Below are 20,488 nucleotides of genomic sequence, written 5' to 3' on the forward strand. Positions count from 1 at the left end.
AAACATGCAAAATCTAGGTGAGGATTTCACACAAGCATCGCCTTAAGCTGTGGCTTCACGGCAGCGTCAACGCCACCTCAAGATGAGGCTTCATGGAAGTTTAGTGCACCATGCCATGAAACCACACCTTGATGGAGATCATATTCGTAGACAAGTTTCACATGCAGAAATACATTTGTTCGCTTGTTTCAAATATACTGAAAATTCTGAGTACTAACATTATCGCAGAAGTTAAAAACAAATATTGTCACATGGTTGTGACGGTGAAGAAGGCCGCAGCAAGACTGGGAAAGCCGGAACTGTTTATTTGGGCGAACTTGTGCCCAGAAAATGAAAACTCAAAATACAAGCGATACACGCTGTGCAGTGATAGCGGTGAGAACAGTCGTCGGCCGTCAAGTAATCTGATGTGCAGTAAGGCGCGTCGGCATTTATACATGCAGCATCGAACATTCGAGCCTTATTGCTGGTGGCCACGTTAGTTCCAGCATAAACTCAGCTGTTTGCGTTTGCACGCTCAAGCTTATCAGAAGATTCTAAAATAATCTGGAAGGTTCCCGACATTCGAGTGCGGTTTGCGCAAGGCAGTGGTTATACGGGTAATGGACCAGTTACATAAGAATAGCAAAATTCAAGACACTGGTTAAACAATGTCGCAGTAACCTAGGTCACATCCCTTAGGAGCTGTGCATTTTGGAAACATCTGGGATTCAGCGATTTGCCACTAATGAGGAGGGGCAGCTTTTCATTGGCAGTAGTGGTGGCCCCCAAAAGAATAGTTAATATATGTGCAGTCACTGCATCCATTTATTTTCCTTTTTCCTCCCAAGTGTTAGTGCCGCCAGTATTTCTGAGGTTGGTCATAAAGGCCATACTTTTATCGGCAGCTCTGCCCTTTGTGGCCTTGTATGTCTGGCAATACGCTTCCCCAGTTTAAAGTAAATTAGGTATTATGTTGTATTTTATTAATGATTAGATATATCATTAAATAAAATATTAAATAATTACTAAAGTCACATTTTATTTTGTAAAGCCTTGAAAATTTCAAGAAAAGCAAGTCATTCTTGAAATGAAAACTACATGTTATGCATTAAATACAGCAGCAAATAAACAAATGATTACGTAGAACAAAAGTAACAAAGAAAACTATTTACCTGGACAAATGAGGCATTGATGTAAGATGAATGGTCTCGTGAAGGTGACACTGGCAAAATAACTCTGTTGCAGTCATCTAGAGAAAAATGAAATGATGTGGAATATGCATTAAGCCCAGCTGAATGCTGGTAAAGAATTGAACATTTGTTACATTGCAGTGACAACACCGAAATGAGAAAAATATCATGCCTCAAATGGTCAGCTTTCATGAAAAGCATATCTGCTGATGTCAGGGTAAGTAACCCACCTTTTCTACATTTTCCCATAAAGCGCACTTTGCTTGCAGAATGCAGATTAAAACTTATGTCGATAATACTGAGAATGTGCTTGATACTACATACATCAAGAACATTCATGCTGTGCATGCAATGGTCAGCAGTTTGTCCAAAAGTATACAAACCGTTAACTCTCCATTTAGCAAGACTGCACAGCCAAGAATTTACTTCTTTCAACATAACATGCTTTAGATGTGCCAATAAGTTTACCTTTCTTTAGGTTGTCTCACATGTTCATGATGAGAGCTGAAGAACCATAGGCGATTCATAGTCACAAAAGAAATCGTAGCCTAGGATAGCATATACTTGTGTCGAGTGATATTATTGGAACATAACTTTCTTTTTTTTTTTTGGCACGGAGAAGTGTGTTACAGAAATGTATAGCATATTTAGTCTACTGAAGACATCTGTCTGTTGTAAAGCTAGAACTGAGCAGGCAGTGGGCTAAGTACATTGCAGAATTAAGTGAACAATCTTAGGAAACTGCTAGGTTAGTCTATGTCCAGATACACGCTCAATGTACGATTTTCATACACCTCAAGCTGGCTTGGCAACACGCACAAAAGCTTTGTCCTAGTATCAGTAATCACGAATGACACAATCTCCTTTAATCTGTTCTGCTGCATGGTTCTTAGATCATAATTGCGATTATATTTATAACACGTGATTCTGTAAAGACACCACTAAAGTGTAGAAGCAGGGACAACACAAATGCCCAATGTGGAGTGGAGATCTACAATGTTTCTGAACCAATAGCAGATTCAGCAAATACCTTTCAGTCTGTATCAGAAAGGCTACCATAGATTCCATATGCTCTCTCTCTCACACACACACGCGCACACATCACATGTCTAGTACTCAGTGCAAGTGCTTTAAAGAGCAAATTTCCCACACTATATAAACGATATTGTTTGAACTCACAAGGTACAATGAAGTCATATCTGTTTTTTGCTACATTCATGTCCATCATTCCAACGCAGCATGTCTTGGGGTCTTCAATGACGTCACTCAATTTCTAAGAGGAATAAGTAGAAGGACACATTACAAAAGGCTTTGAATAAAACAAACAAACATACAAAGATTACTGCTTACAGAGAAAATGAATTCTTTGCAGTTTTACCTCAAACTCCAGAACCATCCCAGACTTTTCAGAATTCCCTAGCTTCTCTTTCAACTGCAGGTAGTGGTCCCTGAGGTGCTGGATCTCAATTTCTGTGTCACCAAACTGTGCATGCTCCAGAAGCGCCCGGTAAATAAAAATGTATTGCTTCTGTAAAAGGCAAAAACATGTGCAGCTTCATTCAGAATTTAGTTCACAGTTAGAACAACTAATGACTTCTGCCTTTGTATTTTTCTACAGAATTCATCAGTGGGCAGTGTATTTTGCAGTTGTCGCTGACTTTTGTCATCGTGTGTCATACATGTGCACATGGAAGGCTGTTCAAAAGGTTACGGTAATATCTTGAAATACATGTAATATCGTAAACTTACGTTGTACATTCTAGTGCAATTACTTCATTATTTTCCTATGAGTATACCAGGCTATGTGAAGAAAACAAGTTTTTAATGACTGCTCTAAACTTTCTTTCTTCAGTGAATATTCCATAAGAAACCATGCCATTGAGATATTGAACCACAACTGACTGACAGTCTGCAGTGCAATCATATGAGGTTTGCCTGTAGAGTAACGAGACCGGGTCTGGTAAAAAGAATTTATTGACCTGATCGGTACATATTATTAAAATCCTTCAAAATAGTTTCTTTGGGTGTTAATGCACCGCTTCCAATGCAATTCCCATGCTGCAATGGCTCCCTGAAATTAGGCTGTACTGACCTCTTTGGAACACTGTCTAAATGGTGGCATTTCAGGTTTCTCTTGAGCTTTGGGAACAGGAAGAAGTCTGCCGGGCTAACATCAGGGCTGTATCAGGGCTACATCAGTCCTGGTGAGAGCCCGGCAGGCTTCTTCCTGTTCCCAAAGCTCAAGAGAAGCCTGAAAGGTGACCCTTTAGATGGTGTTCCCCCCATCCAACAGGCTGTCACCAGGTCTCTGAAAGAGCTAACGGCAGCTGACTTTCATGGAGCCTTTACAGCGCCAGCAACTATTTTGAAGAATTTTAATAATATGTACCGATCAAATAAATAAATTCTATTTGCCTGGCACAGACTTCTTACTTTATGGACAGACCTTGTATAGGGGCACCAATATTGCAGCCACGGGGAAAAAGAGCTGAGATGTCACAAGTACTATGCTACACACATGTAGACAGCAGCGTAAATGCTTTGTCTGATTTTGTATTGAATTTTTAGCAGTTAGAATTAGAGCTGTGCGAATAGCAAAATTTTGGGTGCGAAGCGAATTCGAATACAGTAAAAGCTCGTTAATTCGACACCCGTTAATTCGGAAATTCGGATAATTTGGACGGCTCTATTGGTCCCGGCCAAAGTGCATGTTAATCTATGGGACCAGACCTTCGTTAATTCGTCAGAATTGGGCTCCGCACCGCTTAATTCGGACAAATTCTGATGGCTGCCGCTACACAAATGTGTGGTAAAGCAGCGCTGGCACCAGTGGGGCGAAACCGAAACTTGAGTGACATCGCCATCGTTATCAACTAGTGGGGGCGATCGCGGCGTCACCAAATGTCGGCGTCTTCTTTCTTCGCTCCACCATAGCTCCACTGCGCCTCCGACGCCATTATCCCTTGTGTTGTGTCGGCACCATCTCTTCTTGCGGAGTTCTTGTTTTTTCCCGTTGTGACCGTGTTTACATGTGAGGCCCGAGCATGCGGCAGTAGCCGACGGTGGCATCGACGAGGTGTCAGCCGAGTCAACCGACGGTGACTGCCCGACCTTCGATGCTGTCCTTCCCACAGATATGACCCTTCAGGACTACATCGCGATTGATGATTGTGTCGCCACGACTGGTCTCCTGCCCGATCAAGAAATTATTAATGATGTCGTGACCTCATCGCACCTCACGGGAAGTCTCGGAGGCGCTTTTGATATTAGAGGGCGTTTGCCTGAGCACTTCCGACAGTTTGCGTGCTGTTGGCCATTTGGAAAAGTTAAGAAAAATTGTAATGTAAGCCGGAATCTGCCTGAAAACGCAGACGACCATTACAAAATACTTCAGCAAATAAAGGTATGCTTCTCCAACTTGATTTTAATGTTGTTTTTCCTGTTCATTCGTTAATTCGGCATTCGGTTAATTCGGACATTTTTTCCGGTCCCGTGAAATCCGAATTAACGAGCTTTTACTGTAATAAAGATTGAGTGCGAATCGAATCGAATAATTTCGAATAATTTTCGAATATTTCTCAAACATTTTTCGAATATTTCGAAGTGAAATTACGGAAAAAGTTGCAGAGAATCCCTAAGTATGTTCTTGTGAGATAGCAACATGAAAGTGTTTGTTTTCGCGAGGTTGATGAAGCGCTGCGGGGTCATATTTCATAGTTATCTTTCTTATCAAGAATGAGGCAATGTAGAAGCCGAATTGTATTTATGTACATGATTTGGTGCAATCAAAGTGCTGCCAAACACTTTACACGTGATAGGCAAAGATGCCATTTCCTCAGCCTCTCTTCCTCTTTCAACTTCTGTGGAAGCCTAACTGATGTGGCGGACAAGGGTGTGTTTCCTTCAAGTCCGGAGTTCCAAATCTGCCTCGTAGACGTCGATATATAAAAACATCTGAAATTTTGGATGCTAAAAAGCTTCGGCGTCCGATTTTTCTGACTTCCTGCCCAAATTTCAGGCCCAGAAATGCATTGAGCCCCCAACTATACCACATCTTTCATCTCCATGTTGGAACCAGCGTTTTCTTGAGGTAATACATTTGCGACCGTAGCGGAGCTTAAAAGGCAGCTTTGCCGCAATACGAGGGTGTGATGAGGTTAAGCATATTGAAAATCTAGGGACCACTTCCAATCGGACGTTGACTGTGTCTTGGCAAAGTTCGACCGTAACGGAGCGTGAAAGGCAGCTTTGCCGCAATACGAGAGTGTAATGAGGTGAAGCATATTGAAAATTTGAAGGGGTCACTTTTAGTCGGACGTTGACTGTATTTGTTTTTGGGAAGTTCGAATAGTTCGAATAGTAAAATTCCAGTGCGAATCGAATCGAATAGCAAACACTATTCGAAAAATATTCGAAATTTCGAATATTCGCACACCCCTAGTTAGAATACTTAATTTGTGCAGTGATAATCATTGCTTTAACCCTTTGCGTTCTGTTGTCAGCCCCTGCTCGACAACGCAACATGGCCGGAGCAGTCCGTGGTGGGGCACCGCTGGACAAGTTCTTTCACGGTTGTTTCACGCATGCGTTTTCTCACAACATTATGCGCCATCTCTAAGAGAATAAGTAAACTTCTTTTACTTGAGCTTTGAAAATGATATTTTCGGATCAGAATAGACGGAAGGTGGGAAAGTGTTTCGGACCGCTAAGGGTTAAGGATGAAGCGCACGTAACTGCACCATGATATATGCACCCACTCAAACAAGGTTTGCATACCAGTGACTGAACGAGGAAGTTGCGCTGCTTGCGAAGACTGGCTACGCAGCTGAAGATGTCTACTTCTTCGGTCTTTTCCAGCTCCTCCAGCAGCGAGTCAATAGCCACAAACGTCCCTGTCCTGCCCACACCAGCGCTGCAGAAATAAAAAAGGTTCAGTTATAGCTGATAAACCTAACGACACTTCCGTCATCAAGAGACACTAAATAAACCATCATGATTTACATGGAATAAGCTCAAGTATTGAAAGGGTCATTTTGATCAAAAGCAAGTGTTAGCAATGGAGGAATGCAGTTGCAGTTTTTACACCAATAATTATCATTATGGCCAATTCAGTTCAAGTTCAGCTCAAAATGAAGCCCCACTGTGCTTCAAATTGGCATAGTTTTTGTTAAGCTATGGGGTGAACACCATGAGTGAATCCATCCAGCTTATGGTTTTGGCAAATTAAGTGTGCTGAAAATACCTGCAATGAACCAGCAGTGGCCCTCTGTCAGAGACGTAATGCTCATTGACACGCTTGATGAATCGTAGCAGCCATGAAGGTTGGTCAGGCGCCAGGAAGTCCTTCCACATGGTGAAGTGAAATTGCAAGATCTCTCGCTCCTCAGTGATGCCATCCTGATTCAAATATGATAAAAAGCTTATTAATGCCCAAAACAGAGTTAATTTTAAATTAAAGCACCCACCCACAATATTTTGCCACCTTGCCGACAGAAGCTCACTTAGCTAGACAAGCCTGCGGTCAGCTATTTTACTGTTTATCGAAATCTCCACCATCGATTCATGATTCTTGCCTATAGTATTCACAGGGGCACAGTTATGGCATCAGTACAGCGATCACAAGGCGAGGTGTCAGTCAAACTGCCGACCTCGGTTCAGTGACTATGAAAATGTGACCTATGAATGTGTGCTCAATGATCATGCAACTTATTGTAATTTAATCCACCTCGAATGTCCACACAGCCTAACCCATTACTACGGGAGATGGCTCGCAATATCGATACACATGTGTACAGTGATTAAACAATATATTGACATGATGTGACATCTTTCACCAATTCCATATACAGGGTGGCCTGCGATACTTTAAGTGTGCTACTGATAGTTCTTGTGATTTGGGATCCACTTGGGAAGATTTCCAGCCAGAAAGTTTGAGCACTATGTAAATAATGCTCTAGGTTGCTGAGCAATTTGACTAGTCCAGTGAGGTCTTATATAAATAATACGTGACTGCTCTCTCTCTCTCTCTCTCTCTCTCTCTCTCTCTCTCTCTCTCTATATATATATATATATATATATATATATATATATATATATATATATATATATATATATATATATATATATATATATATATTATGCACTGCAGGACAATGTCTTGTACTGCATAGGTGGAGCCTTGAATAGACTAGAATGGACTTGAGAAATTCCACTAAGTTAAATAAAAATCTCAGTTCTAAAGGAATTTTGTGCTTTGATAAAGTCGTTGATACAAAAGCTGCTGAAAGAATAAGTGATCTTTTGTATATGCAGAGGCCAAGTGGCCAAGTTTAACAATACTACAGAAGCTTATTTCCTTGAATGAAGCCTCAAAAATGTATTCAGTTGCTTTAATACATCTAAATGTCTTTGTGTTGAGATTACCTAAACTAGAAGAAATGTAGCAGGAAAAGCCTAATCTGCAGTCACAACATTGTACATAGTATTTAATGTTCTGATCATTATCACTGAATTGTACACAATTGTGGATTGCAGAGCTGTCATGAAAGTGAGCAATGCTAATAGTCTCTTTCATTTTATGACAAAGGTTGGATAAGAACAGAAAATTCTGCAATTTAATAAAAAAAAGTTATTTCAGAACGACTAAGAACTTGGAGAGGTAATACATCGATAATATAATAAACTAGCACATAGCAAAAGATAAAGAAAGGTGTATACCTGAGTGTGTTCGACAAAGAACCGCCGTACAACGTAATCCGAATATCTCTTTGCGGTGACAACCCTAACAGTATACTGCTTCTCAATTTCTTTGACACCTTCATCAGACCAGTACTGGGAACATTTTATCTGTTTTGGGAGAGGAAAAGCAAACAAATGAAAAGCATATTATAAAAATGACAAACAAAAACATGTCATGAGTAACTTTGAAATTATCGCTGCAACTTCAAAAAGTAAATTGTTTTTGCAAATAACAAGCTGGTTACAAATTCATCATAGCTCTCACGGTCACAATTCATACCACGAAATACTGCCACAGCCTTAAGAAAAGAATCATGGCTGCATGCCCCAATATCAAAATTTTACAGAGTAAAAGATGCTAAAGTATCTAGCTATTAGTAGCAACGTATAGCCATTGTGACAAGCACCTTCATAGAAGTCACTATGTACAATTAATAAACATAATACATGAAAATGAGCATGAAATGAGCATGAAATGAGCTAAGAGAGAACACGTTTAAAATATATTTTAGAAAAGACAGGCTACCTTGCCATTTTCTTCAATTCCAGTTAGCATCACTATAACCGAGACTCTATGCTCCCAGATCATCCTCCAGAAGTCTGTCACAGTCCGATCCAGTGGACCTTGGGCACAGATAAAGGTCTTCTTCCCACCAAAACCCTGTTGAAATGAAGCAGAATCATATATATTTTTACAGGCTATGCATGACAGTGAATGAACATAAACTGCGGCAAACACAACTGACTGCAATGCTTCAATTATTCTCAAAACACTACTCTAGCGTGCAAATACCGTGAAACATCTGTCTGTACAACGGTGCGTGTGCAAACAAATGATTAACCAATATCCCATTTATATAAAGCAGTCCTAATTTACAGCACTTGCTGATGAACAATACTTATTCCACTGTTCCTTCTGGACGTTCTACCAGCCGGGTTCCTTCGCATGCTGGGATCAAGTGTCCAAATGGGCCATGGTATAATGTGATGTACAGGCTTGAGGCAGGAAAAGCTGAGCCACTCAGTTACCGCTGGAACGGATGCCTCAAAGACACCCAGAAGCACACCGACAGACATACTCGAGACACAACGATTGGGAAGGTTAAAGAGATGAAATGAAAGTTGTACGTCCAGTTAATATGGTGCCAAGCTTGAATGATTATTACCTCAACAAAATTCGCATTGATGTAGTCAGAGCCAGGAATGCCATCAATGGTGGAGAGCTTGACTCTTGTTTGGTCAACTGCAAGGGAACAACCATATAATTTATGCACCTTATGCCATGCAGATTAACGATCGCATCAGCTTCCGATGCAGTTAGTCTGGGCAAGCACTCACAAGCCTTGATGTCTGGGTAGCGGTTCTTGTGCATGTTTTCTGGGGCATCGGATGCATATGTTGTTCTGTCCTTGAACTTCTCGGGCAACATCTGTGGAGACAGTTGGATGCGTACATTGTGAAACTAAAGCTTCGATAAAATGCAAGTGAGAAGCAGCGTTGTCATTTATTGCCCGGAGGAATTAAAAATTATCAGATGAACAAAAAAGACACAGCACTTGTTCCACAACACGTATATAATTATCAGTACAAGAGGCTGATATTTTGGTCAATTCTGAAGCACGTCATAAGTACAAAAAGCTTGCAGATACAAACCTCAAATTCGCTTTGAAAGAGCAAATCACTGTCACAGTGACGCTTCATGAAGGCAGTTGGCAAGTTGTCTGCCGAGATGGGGATTGAGTTTGGAGAGTTCACAAAACTGCCTCCTGGAATAACAATACATTTCAGTTTTTTGCACAACCTGTTACAATAGCCCGCCTTCATAGTGCCACTAAACATTATGTTTTTCATGTAGTGAAGGTACAAGTTTTACAACATTTTTGTTAGATGGACTACTAACTTGCTCATGTGTGAAAATCTTTATTGTAGCTGGAAAAGCGTGAAGACTAGAATAATTCAATGTAAGAGCACGTAGCCAGCAATTTGGCTTTAATGGTGCATGGTAACAGAAGTGCATATATGAGGCCTTGTTGTTGGGCATTACAGAAATTTGCAGAGGAGGGACACCAAAGCGAGCAGGAGGGAAAGCACCATGCAAGTGTCTCTGTGTCACCTATTCTGTCTCTGTACTACAAGCTTCTGTGATCTTTTATAGCTGTCATTACTATTCGGGACTTCTACAAAATAATAAAGCCTCTCTGAGTCTGTCTCAATACTGTAGGCCAATGTGCCAGAAGACATGCATGCAAAAAAAGAAACTTTACTTAGCAGTTAAAAAAGGAACAATAAGAAGAAATGACAGCAATATTTAGAAAGCAAGAACTTCATGATTTTTCAGAAACAGAAAACAAACAAGCACGAATGAGAGAATGACAGCCTATAAGGACAAGAATATTCATTAGTAACAGACACTTTAGAAGTTTGCCTTTGCTAAAGTGCGAGGCCATAAATAGGAACCAATGCTGCATAAACATAACACCACCATGGGCAACAATAATGCAATCTTGAATATATGTACCTATTTATCATGATATCAGTCTTGTGTGTAGAGGTGTAATAGTTCCTTAAGCATGAAAATGCGCAGGTAGAGGAGTGTTAGAATGAGTACTGAAGACAAAGCGATGCCTATTAGTAACATAACAGCAAAAAATATTAGGAGCCTTGCTCTGAAGCAAAAAGGTACAATATCATTTTAAGCAAATCATAGTGTAATGAGGAAGGCGAGAGCTTAACTATATATTTACAATGGCATGTACGACTGCTTGCAATACGGCAAATCCACACATCAGCTTTGGCGTGACTTCATTTTCTTCCCTTCTCGTGCATGCACTTCCTTAACTGCATTGTGCTTGTGACTACAGTATTGAACTGCTAATGTTGGTTGTAGCCAAGACTAGTCGATGTCTGCAACCCTAGAAAAGCTTTTAGCCCCTATTTTCAGCTTTGATAAAATTTTAATCAGCCTGATTACAGCTTAGCAATCAGCTTAGAATCAGCTAAGCAGCCAATGGAGATGTTGGTTTTTAGTAAATGTTTCTATTCAAATATGATACCAGAATGCATTATGTCTGCATGTTTCATTGCACTTTATCATAATTTTAACACACACTTCCTCTAGTGCCAGACATCTTTTATTCTCCTACTTAAAAAAAAAAGCGAAGTGAAATGGAAGCTGGTTTGTTCATTGCGAGCAGACTGTGCAACATGCAGGCATGTCCGATAAGAAAGCCACATTTGCATGCAAAGACAACAGCCATAGGCAAAGCTACTAGAGATAGCCAGATCATGCTTAGCAAAGAGCATGTGTTCACTTTTCGCCCGGGGAACATGGCCATTCTTCTGAATGGTTCTCCGAAGAAAAGCGGTCAGACCCAGCCGCTCACCTTGGTCCTCGTACAGTTGGCCATTTTTCTTCCTAAGGAGCAGAAAGATGAGTGTGATTGTGGCACTTCACAAAGACCAAGATCATAAAAAAAAAAGTCACAGTTTCACGGCAGGGGCGAAGCAATGAATGTGATAGCAACTAATTGGAATGTTGTATGAAATAAGGCTAGCAGCTAACTCTTTTGGGGGATCCGATCTTGCAATGCATAACTCTACAAAACGCTGGTTAAAGCGAATGCGGCCGCTCCAGGGAGTGAAGCAGTTTTCGTGCTGTTTGTCGTCTCAACACAAAGTGGTGAGAGCACACTACAAATACGAGCTGTCTAGCAATGTCTACTGAGATAGAGTGCGCACCACTGCTCGTGACCACGCCCTTATGATCAAAGTTCACAGTTGCTGCTCGAGCGACGTAGCCTCCCCCACCCAGTGGCGCCCAAAGACGGGCGGGGCTTCCTCTCTGCTTGACGAGCCATTGATGCCAGGCCTCATATATGCATGTGCCCTTCGTGCGACAGAGATGGCCGGCTCTTTTCATCTCTGCTTCAGCCGCGCTCGTCCCCAGCGCGAGCGCGCTTTTACTGGCGCATAGAACATATGATGCATGGGGTGATGTTATCAACTTGAACTTTATACGGAGCATGATGGCAGTGGCAAAAACCCGCTGAGAGTATCCATATAATTGCTATCACAATAAAAGATTAAGTATGTTCATCCTCAATGTATCTGAGATAGCTAGTAGAGATTGCTCAAACAATACTAACTAAAATTTGGCTTCACATACAGAAAAGTTATTTGGGAAGAGGCATCCAGAAGCAAAAGGGTTGCACTTGCACCAATTCAAGGATACACACAATTAAAGGGGCACAGCTTAAACTGTGGACAAAGGTTTAAAGTTTAAAATGTTATTTAGCTGAGAAGCACAAGGTACAGGGACTTGTATTCAAATGCGGTGTGTTAAGTAAGCACTTGAATGCCAACTACAAATGATTCTTCTTTGTTGGTTTTTCATCTTTTGACAATAAAAGAAATTTTAAATTAAGGGAGCGATTCCTCATAGGTTGCAGCAAGGTAAATAACTTATCAAATACAGCGCGTTCAGTAACAGTGGTGTCTTACTTCATGATGCACACAATGATGACCATCATCAAAGCCACAAGGACAAGGCCACATATTACTCCAAATACAATTGCAGCAGGGCTCTCAGCAGTAATAGTGTTGCGATCAGTGCCTGTGTAGAAAAAAAGAAAACATATGCTACATTGCACATAATGCTTGCACATGGATGAAGATTTCTGTGTTTGTGCCCAAAGTTGACAAGGCTAGTGTTAATAACTGATGACGGCAGAAAGACACTCGGTAAATATTGATTCAGTTGATTGATATTGGTCCCACCTGGTGAGATAGCTCTTCGTAATTTATGAGTTATTGGCTCACAGATCAAGATATAATAATAATAATTGTTGGGGTTTAACGTTCCACAACCATGATATGATTATGAGAGACGCCGTAGTGGAGGGCTCTGGAAATTTCGACGACCTGGGATTCTTTAATGTGCACCTAAATCTAAGTACACGGGCCTCAAGCATTTTCGTCTCCATCGAAAATGCGGCCGCTGCGGTCGAGATTCGAACCCGCGACCTGCGGGTCAGCAGTCGAGCACTATAACCACTAGATCACCGTGGCGGGTAACACAGATTAAGAGAACAAAAATACAAGGAGAGAAGACACATGTTCACAACAAAGTTAAAATGCAGGACATTTGAGCACATATAGTTTGTCAAATATATGTGCATTAATTATCTCTTCTACCCCCACTATTCCTAATTATGTCGTTAATTTAGTAGGAGGACACATGATGGATAGGAGTAATTATACAAAGAGGTTGACGTTTAAGCAGATTTAATGAAACATATATGTGTATTTATGTGGGTATATGTGCACAGTAATGCAGCTTTTTCCCGCCACCCCCTTTCTCCTTGCTGAGATGAAATAAAGTTTTCGATTTGATTTGATTTGATATTATGTTCCCAAATAAACTCAGTTGTGAGCATGCACCTGCATCAACATTCCATTCTCAACTGCCTTTTTATTTATACACTGTTGATAAGTGGTATGTATATCAGGTTCAGTTCAATTTTTGCTTTAATCAGTACTTGCATGTATACATAGGATTAGCATACAGAAAGAGGTCCCACAGATAAAATTGGCAGCAAGATTTCTTGACATTAGTTGCATGAAAGTAAAAAAAGGTGTAAATTACAATTAATAAGAATAAAAAATTATTACACAAGTATTTCAATGGATCAGTTACCTTTTTCTGACATAACACGGTTGCTGAATACAAAGAGTAAGCACAGATTTCAGCAAAAAGGAAAATATAAACGCTTATAGATTTCAAGATAGTGAAACAGGTTACAGTGTTACAATGTAAGTTCTAAGTGTATGCTGGAAGGGTGACAGTGTTGAAGGTTTAACATGCACTCACTGCCAAACTATTCCAGATTTTTGCATCTTGATTTTCTCAAGTGGAACAGGATCATTCCAACTAGCCATATTTGGCTGCCTTTACCAATGAAATATTTTCCTCCCCAGTATTACCTGTACATTGAGGGTTCCTGCGAAACTCGATCATTCCACCGAATGCTTTGTTGGCTCTGAGGTCTCTGACAATTAGCCCAGAGGTAATAAGCAATAGCCTCATAACTCTTTTTCATAATACCATATCGGTTTCGGAAGTTAGGTTACAGTGATTGGGGACATTTTGTTTTGTTGGCATTTTTCAGTTGCGCTAAAGAAATCAAGTGAGTTAGTTTCCTTTCTATCTGGACACAGAAAAAGCTACCCCCCCCTTTCAATATGAAAAAGAGATTAGTCAAAGCTTAATAAAAGATGTTGTTGGTTCATACTGTGCGCTCTTTCCCATCCTCTTGTTTTTTCTTCGCCTTGCGTTGCATAATTACTTTTTGCACAGATTATTCAAAGAAAGAATGAAAGCCTTGTAGTCGAAAAAACAGCATAAAGTGCTTGTTTGAGGCGACTTCTACCAAGCACATTTCACTATGAATGGTTGCAGAGACCTACCTGTTTCAACTGGAGCAAAGTAAGGGCTCTGCTGAGAGAGCAATGTCCCATTAGAACCCCGAACATGTACTTGGACAAAGCCGGTGTAGTTTGTGTTGGCTGCAAGAGCGCCATCACGCACATATTCAACCTCGACGGCAGGTGTGGACGGCTCAGTGATGTTGAGTGCATCGGCAGCTCTTCTACTCATGCGCGAGTCTTCTGTGGTGCTCCGCATCGAATCAGCAGAGCACACATGATTTCTTTCGTCACCAAGGATCACCTCTTCCACAAAGTCTTCACTGCAAGTCAAAAGGTAATGAATAAATGTTACATCATAGGCTTGATATTTCCACAAACATTTTACTGCAGTGCTCAGGTAATGACTACAAAAGGGCTAGGTGGCAAATCTGAATGAACGCTTCTGCATCACTGATGGTACAATAAATGCGGGGGCAACATATATAGTGCTTCATTTTTTTCATGTACATTACAAGCCCGAAAATGATGTGCCTGATAACGAAAATTAATTATTCACTAATTGAAGAGTAACATACACAAGGCATTTTCAAGAGTTCTTTAATTTATATTTTATTACTGCAATGAGTACTACTCTGTTACACTGACAATAAATATCAGTATAACAGAGGGTGTAGGAAAAAAGAAGCAACTGTGCAGGATGTTACAAAAACCTTCTGCATTTAGTTCTCCTGGATAAAACTGTAGCCAGAAGTGGCTTTTTCTTTGGGTGCTTAAACGGTTATACATTGGCGAAGTGTCAACAAACGGTCCAAGCAATGAATTTTGAGAATAGTGCCCTTCACAAAACAAGTGCGAGTGATGCAGGTTTAGCAGCAAAAAAAAGTTCTTGTTATGCAAATGAGAAACAGTGTTATCCAAAATGCTCAATTTATAGAAATTTTGAACATTCTGGATGTTAAGTGAAAATTTCAGCAGTGCTTAACCCTTTGTGGTCCGAAACCATTTCCCACCTTCCGTCCGATCTAGTCCAAAAGTAACAACAGACCGCAAAGGGTTAATTTCACTTGACATTTCAATGAACACATCATTATTCCTTTCCTAGCTGGACGTATGGTTCCACATTATGAACAAATTTCCAAGAAGAAGACAGCTAAGGAGTATATTCCATTGTAAGTATTGCAGCCGGCAGATACGATGTGGAAATTATTTTTTTCTGTGCCAAGTAAACTAGGAGGAATTAGTGGACAAGTAATCACAAAAACCAGAGGCAAAAAAAAAATCAAGATATGTTAGGCTGCGGTGTGAAGTGTAGAACACAATCAACAACTGTGCCACGGATGTTGTGTAAAATAATTTCTAGTCATGTTTTTTTTTGTGTAGCCATGTGTGGGGTCCTTGTCTCATTCTGTGGCATCGTTTCATAATAACGAATCTCTTGCCGATTGTCAGTCATACTAGCAGTGAAAATTTTGAACAAATCACAACCACAAAAGCCACACTAGGTATCCCGCGGGCCTAAAAAAATGGCGTATGTTGTAAATTCGGAAACAGCCACATTGTGCCAGTAATGGCTCACAAAGAGCCCACATTTTATGGAACAGTATTTCTGTGCTTCATACCTGCTAATAGCCTCTGCAATGTAGGCTCCGTTGCTGCTTACACGATGCACTTCATGATAGGATGTGATGTTCAGTTGCTTTTGGTCCTTGGGCAATGACTCCAGAGTCTCCCCATGGGCAAGCTTCACCACAATCACCCTGTAGCACCTGAAAGGTCAGAGCGCATGGTTTATGAATAGCCTGAATTCATGCAGGGTAAGTGAGCTAAGACATCTGAAAGCACTGTTTACTACATTAGGGCATGCTGCATGACTATGTCAAGTCAAGAGCTGCAGGTACTTTACCCTCTAAAATTGCGGTGACACGTACAGTAAAATGTCGTGAAAACTTTAAGGGGCCCCACAACACTTTTTGGACATGGTTTTTTGAACAGCTGATTCAACACTTTTTGAACAGTTGATTCGTGAGGCAATAAACTCTGGTAGTGAAATCATTCAATGATTACTTGGAAAAATGTTGCAAGGCCCCTTTAACATTCCAATACAAAAATTCTCTGTTGCAGTATAATTGTGCTGCTTGTCTATTGAAAGTGAACAGCACATTAAATAGTTTGTTGCTACTCCTCAATTTCACCCTGAACGACTGCCTATGGCTTTGGTGTGCCAATCCAGCAACACATCGTAGTTAAATATAATTACTGCTAGCAATGTAATATTCGGACAGTATAATTACTTCACCAATTCATTAGGAAGACCTCGGTACTTTTTGCGGTCACTTTACAGACTTATTGGCTACTGTGCAGGCTATGAAGGCTACAGGGTTTTGAATAACTTGCCGAAGTGCATGCATGGATGCATGATAATATTGCAATATAGCACTGTGCACATGGAGTTTCATGAGCTGTGCAAAGCTCTAGTGTGCATCGCTGATCAGTGCTTTTGTTTTTGTAAGAGCAGGCCACCCACATGGCCTACACAAAAGTTTATGTATGCATCATGTAGTCACCGCACTAATGCTAACAGAAAATGCAGCATGTAATAAGATGGCATTTTCTATACACAGAATACGTACAGGATGTTTCCATTCCTCTCGGACACTCGTTTCAAGTGGAGCTTGAGCTGCCTGTGACGCTTTTCACGCTCCATTCGTTGAAGGTTGAACTTGGGCAGTTGTGCTGGTCCTGAGGCAGATGAATTGTGATGGAAATTGCATCACATTGTTGAAGAAACGTCTACACCACGAAACTAGGCTTGTGCGAATGTTCGAGCACTTCGAATATTCAAACGAATATTACAGTATTCGAATTCGCTTCGACACAAATTTACATTCTAGAAAATTTCAAAGTATTCGAAATGAACGAATAGACATATACAAATTGCATGTAACCCACTGTAAAGGTGGTTTCACTGCAGTGGACGGGTGCTCTACCGTGAATACACCTATCCAGAAGAAATCCGCACTGCTGCGAAGCCACACTTCAAGATTAAATGAACATACAGTAAAGCCTCGTTAATTCAAAGTCACTGGGACTGTGAAAAATCTTCTAATTAGGCGGGTTTTCGAATTAACCAAACAAGAAACCGGGATGCAAGGAACTTTGAATTACTGAAAGTATTCAGAGGTGGTCGTTTGCTGTGCCTGCTAGTTTGCGGCTCCAAGGGTTATGTTTTCCAGTCCCAATTATACCCAGTCCCAATTTTGCCGCTAAGCCGGGCCTCGCTGCTGCCAACACAAGAAAGCCTAGTGCACGTATAATGTGCACCAGGTTTTGCGGTCCCTTTGCGAACCCTTTGCGGTCCGAAACCTTTACCCACCTCCCATCCCTTCCGGTGTAAAACTAAAGGAAACAAAACTGAAGTAAAAGACGTTTTCTTACTCATTCAGAGATGACGTATAATGCAACAAGGCACACGTGAATCAACCACGTAACAATTTGTCGAGCAGTGCCCGACCATAAGCAACTGTGGTCGTGTTGTGTTGTCGGTAATGGCCTGACAACGAACCGCAAAGGGTTAATTAACCTGCTCCCACCCACTAGTTATTGCTGTATTTGATTTTGCTTTGTCGGCCCAGCCAGGACTCTCAGCGCTTGCATGGAAGTGGTCAACATATATGTTTCACCTCTGTTCAATAAACATTCTGTTGGAAGTGAACGCATCATCCTGTCGTCACTTTCTTCGTCCGTGTCTCTTTTGTGCGCTACAAGTTTCACCACAGTGGATTAAATTCAGCTTATGCTAATGCCTAATTTGATATCTGGAGAAAACATGGGTGTCTAATTTCAAAAATTGCTCTGCGTAATATTACAACACCTATGCTATTCTGAGTCTCGAAAGTGATCGCAACGGTTGAGCAAGCTTACCTATAGGAGGCGAAGTGCAGGTCGACCTAGCTGTGACACCACTTAGGTTTCCACAGCCAGCTTTATTCACGGTGCAAATGCGTACGGTGTAGTTGGTGTTGGGCTTGATGGTGATGGTGTACTTAAGAGTGGTTGAGTTTACTTCGTGTGGCTCCTTCAGCCGCTCTGTGTCAAACACACCCGTCTCACGCCGGAAAAATGCATGCCCTTCCAACAGGACCTACAAGAAGAAAACGGGGCAAAAAATATAGGCATCCTCTTGCAGTTAATGCTACTTTCATCCTTGAATAAGCCTCATTTACAGGAGCTGAAATTTCAGAAGTCACTTAAAAACTGAGCCTCGGGGAGATATTGAAACAAAGTTTGGAAATTTCTATGTTACATTCCTTTGTTTCGGCAACCCTTCAAGTTGTTGAATTATAAACAGATCACCAGAATGGTACACTAATTATTGAATTAATTAGTTTAATACTGTGGGCTCAGGGTACAAGCAGAGTGGTAATACAATACAAAAGGAGTAGCAAGGACAGAACAACAACAATAAAGGCTGAAGAACATTACTTTGCAGTCTGATCGCTTGTTTTAGTAAGACAGTTCCAGTCAATAATGGTTCTGAGGAAAAATGAGGTCAGTGTGAGTAAAATATGGTGTTAGGGCATTTTTTTGGTAGTCTCAGGTGGGCCTGCTAGTTAGGGGTATCAAATACGAGGACGGATCTAGAATTATTTTGTTATTCAAAAGTTGAGAATGAAATTCTAATCTAGATTTTTGCCTTCATGCCTGTATGAGGAGAATGTCATCGGCTTGCATTAAATCAGAGGGTGAGTCTAACGCACAAAATTTTGTTTAATATAAATCTTATAGCCTTTCTTTGAATACATTCAAGAGTATCAATGTTATGCTTAGTGTAAGGGACCCATATTATGCACGCATACTCTAGTCTTGCTCACACAAGGGCAGCATAGTAGAGGAGTCATTAAAGGCAGCAGTTTTAGACAAAGTTTATATATATACAGTAAAACCTCGGTAATTTGTACTCGGTTAATTGGGAATCCCGGATAATTTGTATTATTTGCGCGGTCCCAAATTTTTACATGTAAATTTAACCGGATAATTGGTGCGGCCAGTCTGCGACTTCCCGGTTAATTGGCACACTTGGCCGCGACTTCCAAGATATGCAAAGGGTGTTGCGAATCTCGGAGGCTGTAACTAAAACATGCATTTTTTTTTTTTGATGTACGGATCTCGAAGGCCATGTTTTTTTTTACCGGAAATACGTCGTAGACGCCATGTTTTAGCAATTGCCAGGCGGCGATGCGTGCGGTTGCGATCATGATCATCATCATCTCAACAGCGATGTTAGCCACTCTAGCGAAGTGAATGTTTTGTGGAGTCTTTGTCAATACCCGGAAACACTGCCGCTCCGGCGTCCCAAAGAATTACGTCATGATGACGTCACCGACACCATCTTGAATAATTTGCTAGTTCGGCGGCCTTTTAAAAGGGGCCGTAACTGAAGGTGAAATTGGCGCTAGTGTTCATGGAGATTCAAAATTAAAGCAGCCAATAGCAGCCTGCCGCCGTGCCGGCAAAGCCGTGCACCCCGCGCCGGCCGCGGAGGCCGCGCGCGCGCCGCGACGCTAGTTTTGAATTCCTCGAAAGTTCCGTTGTAGCATGGAGCGAGTGCTGAGACCGGGCACCATGCTGGCCGTGCAGGGAGGCTATGCTTGGCGGACACCTGCAAGTCTTCCGTTGTGGTTAGCGGGTCATTGTTCGCTCTTGAGACTTATCGGAGTGGTCGTTATGTCAGCCGTGCTCCGTCGCCGCCATACAGGAGCCCGTCCTAGTCGCTGGCCTTGACATGAAGTTTCGTGATGTTCCGTTACATGAAGCGAGCTTTGGCCGGCGTGTGGAATTTTCGTGGTGTTTGCGTGTTGTGCGCTCTTGCCGCCGTGGTGGTTAACGGCACGCACCATTCGTACATCATGGAACGGTGCACGGATACTTCAAGACCGGCCGAGTTCGGCAAGATTCTTCGAGGTTCCGATAAACTAAAGGTGAGCATGCGGCTTGCGTTCGCAGCCACACATTTACGAATTGCAGTTGGACAACACAGTTATTGTTTTTTTTAATTACGGCTGAATCGTGAAAAGCACGATGTTGCAGTTAATATCGCTGTTCCTAGAAGGAATGAAATTAAAGAACTTGAGACTCATAGTTTAACTTTTGCG

The 20,488-nt window shown here is 41.3% G+C and overlaps 1 protein-coding gene across 1 annotated transcript in view; it reads right to left on the bottom strand.

The window, feature by feature from the left end:
* Nucleotides 1-20,488, bottom strand: part of LOC119404682 (receptor-type tyrosine-protein phosphatase alpha) — a 104,072-nt gene that overhangs the window by 12,403 nt on the left and 71,181 nt on the right. The window contains exons 9-24 of the mRNA XM_049419368.1: nucleotides 18,258-18,477; nucleotides 16,967-17,075; nucleotides 15,956-16,102; nucleotides 14,376-14,656; nucleotides 12,411-12,522; nucleotides 11,222-11,325; nucleotides 9,564-9,676; nucleotides 9,249-9,339; nucleotides 9,077-9,153; nucleotides 8,437-8,571; nucleotides 7,890-8,018; nucleotides 6,415-6,569; nucleotides 5,949-6,084; nucleotides 2,551-2,700; nucleotides 2,352-2,445; nucleotides 1,155-1,231 (exon numbers count right to left, since the gene is read on the bottom strand). Of these exons, the coding sequence (XP_049275325.1) occupies nucleotides 1,155-1,231; nucleotides 2,352-2,445; nucleotides 2,551-2,700; nucleotides 5,949-6,084; nucleotides 6,415-6,569; nucleotides 7,890-8,018; nucleotides 8,437-8,571; nucleotides 9,077-9,153; nucleotides 9,249-9,339; nucleotides 9,564-9,676; nucleotides 11,222-11,325; nucleotides 12,411-12,522; nucleotides 14,376-14,656; nucleotides 15,956-16,102; nucleotides 16,967-17,075; nucleotides 18,258-18,477 (2,130 nt within the window). The remainder of the gene's footprint in view (nucleotides 1-1,154; nucleotides 1,232-2,351; nucleotides 2,446-2,550; nucleotides 2,701-5,948; nucleotides 6,085-6,414; nucleotides 6,570-7,889; nucleotides 8,019-8,436; nucleotides 8,572-9,076; nucleotides 9,154-9,248; nucleotides 9,340-9,563; nucleotides 9,677-11,221; nucleotides 11,326-12,410; nucleotides 12,523-14,375; nucleotides 14,657-15,955; nucleotides 16,103-16,966; nucleotides 17,076-18,257; nucleotides 18,478-20,488) is intronic.

This window comes from Rhipicephalus sanguineus, chromosome 9 (genome assembly GCF_013339695.2).
Source record: "Rhipicephalus sanguineus isolate Rsan-2018 chromosome 9, BIME_Rsan_1.4, whole genome shotgun sequence".
NCBI classification, from domain to species: Eukaryota; Metazoa; Arthropoda; class Arachnida; order Ixodida; family Ixodidae; genus Rhipicephalus; species Rhipicephalus sanguineus.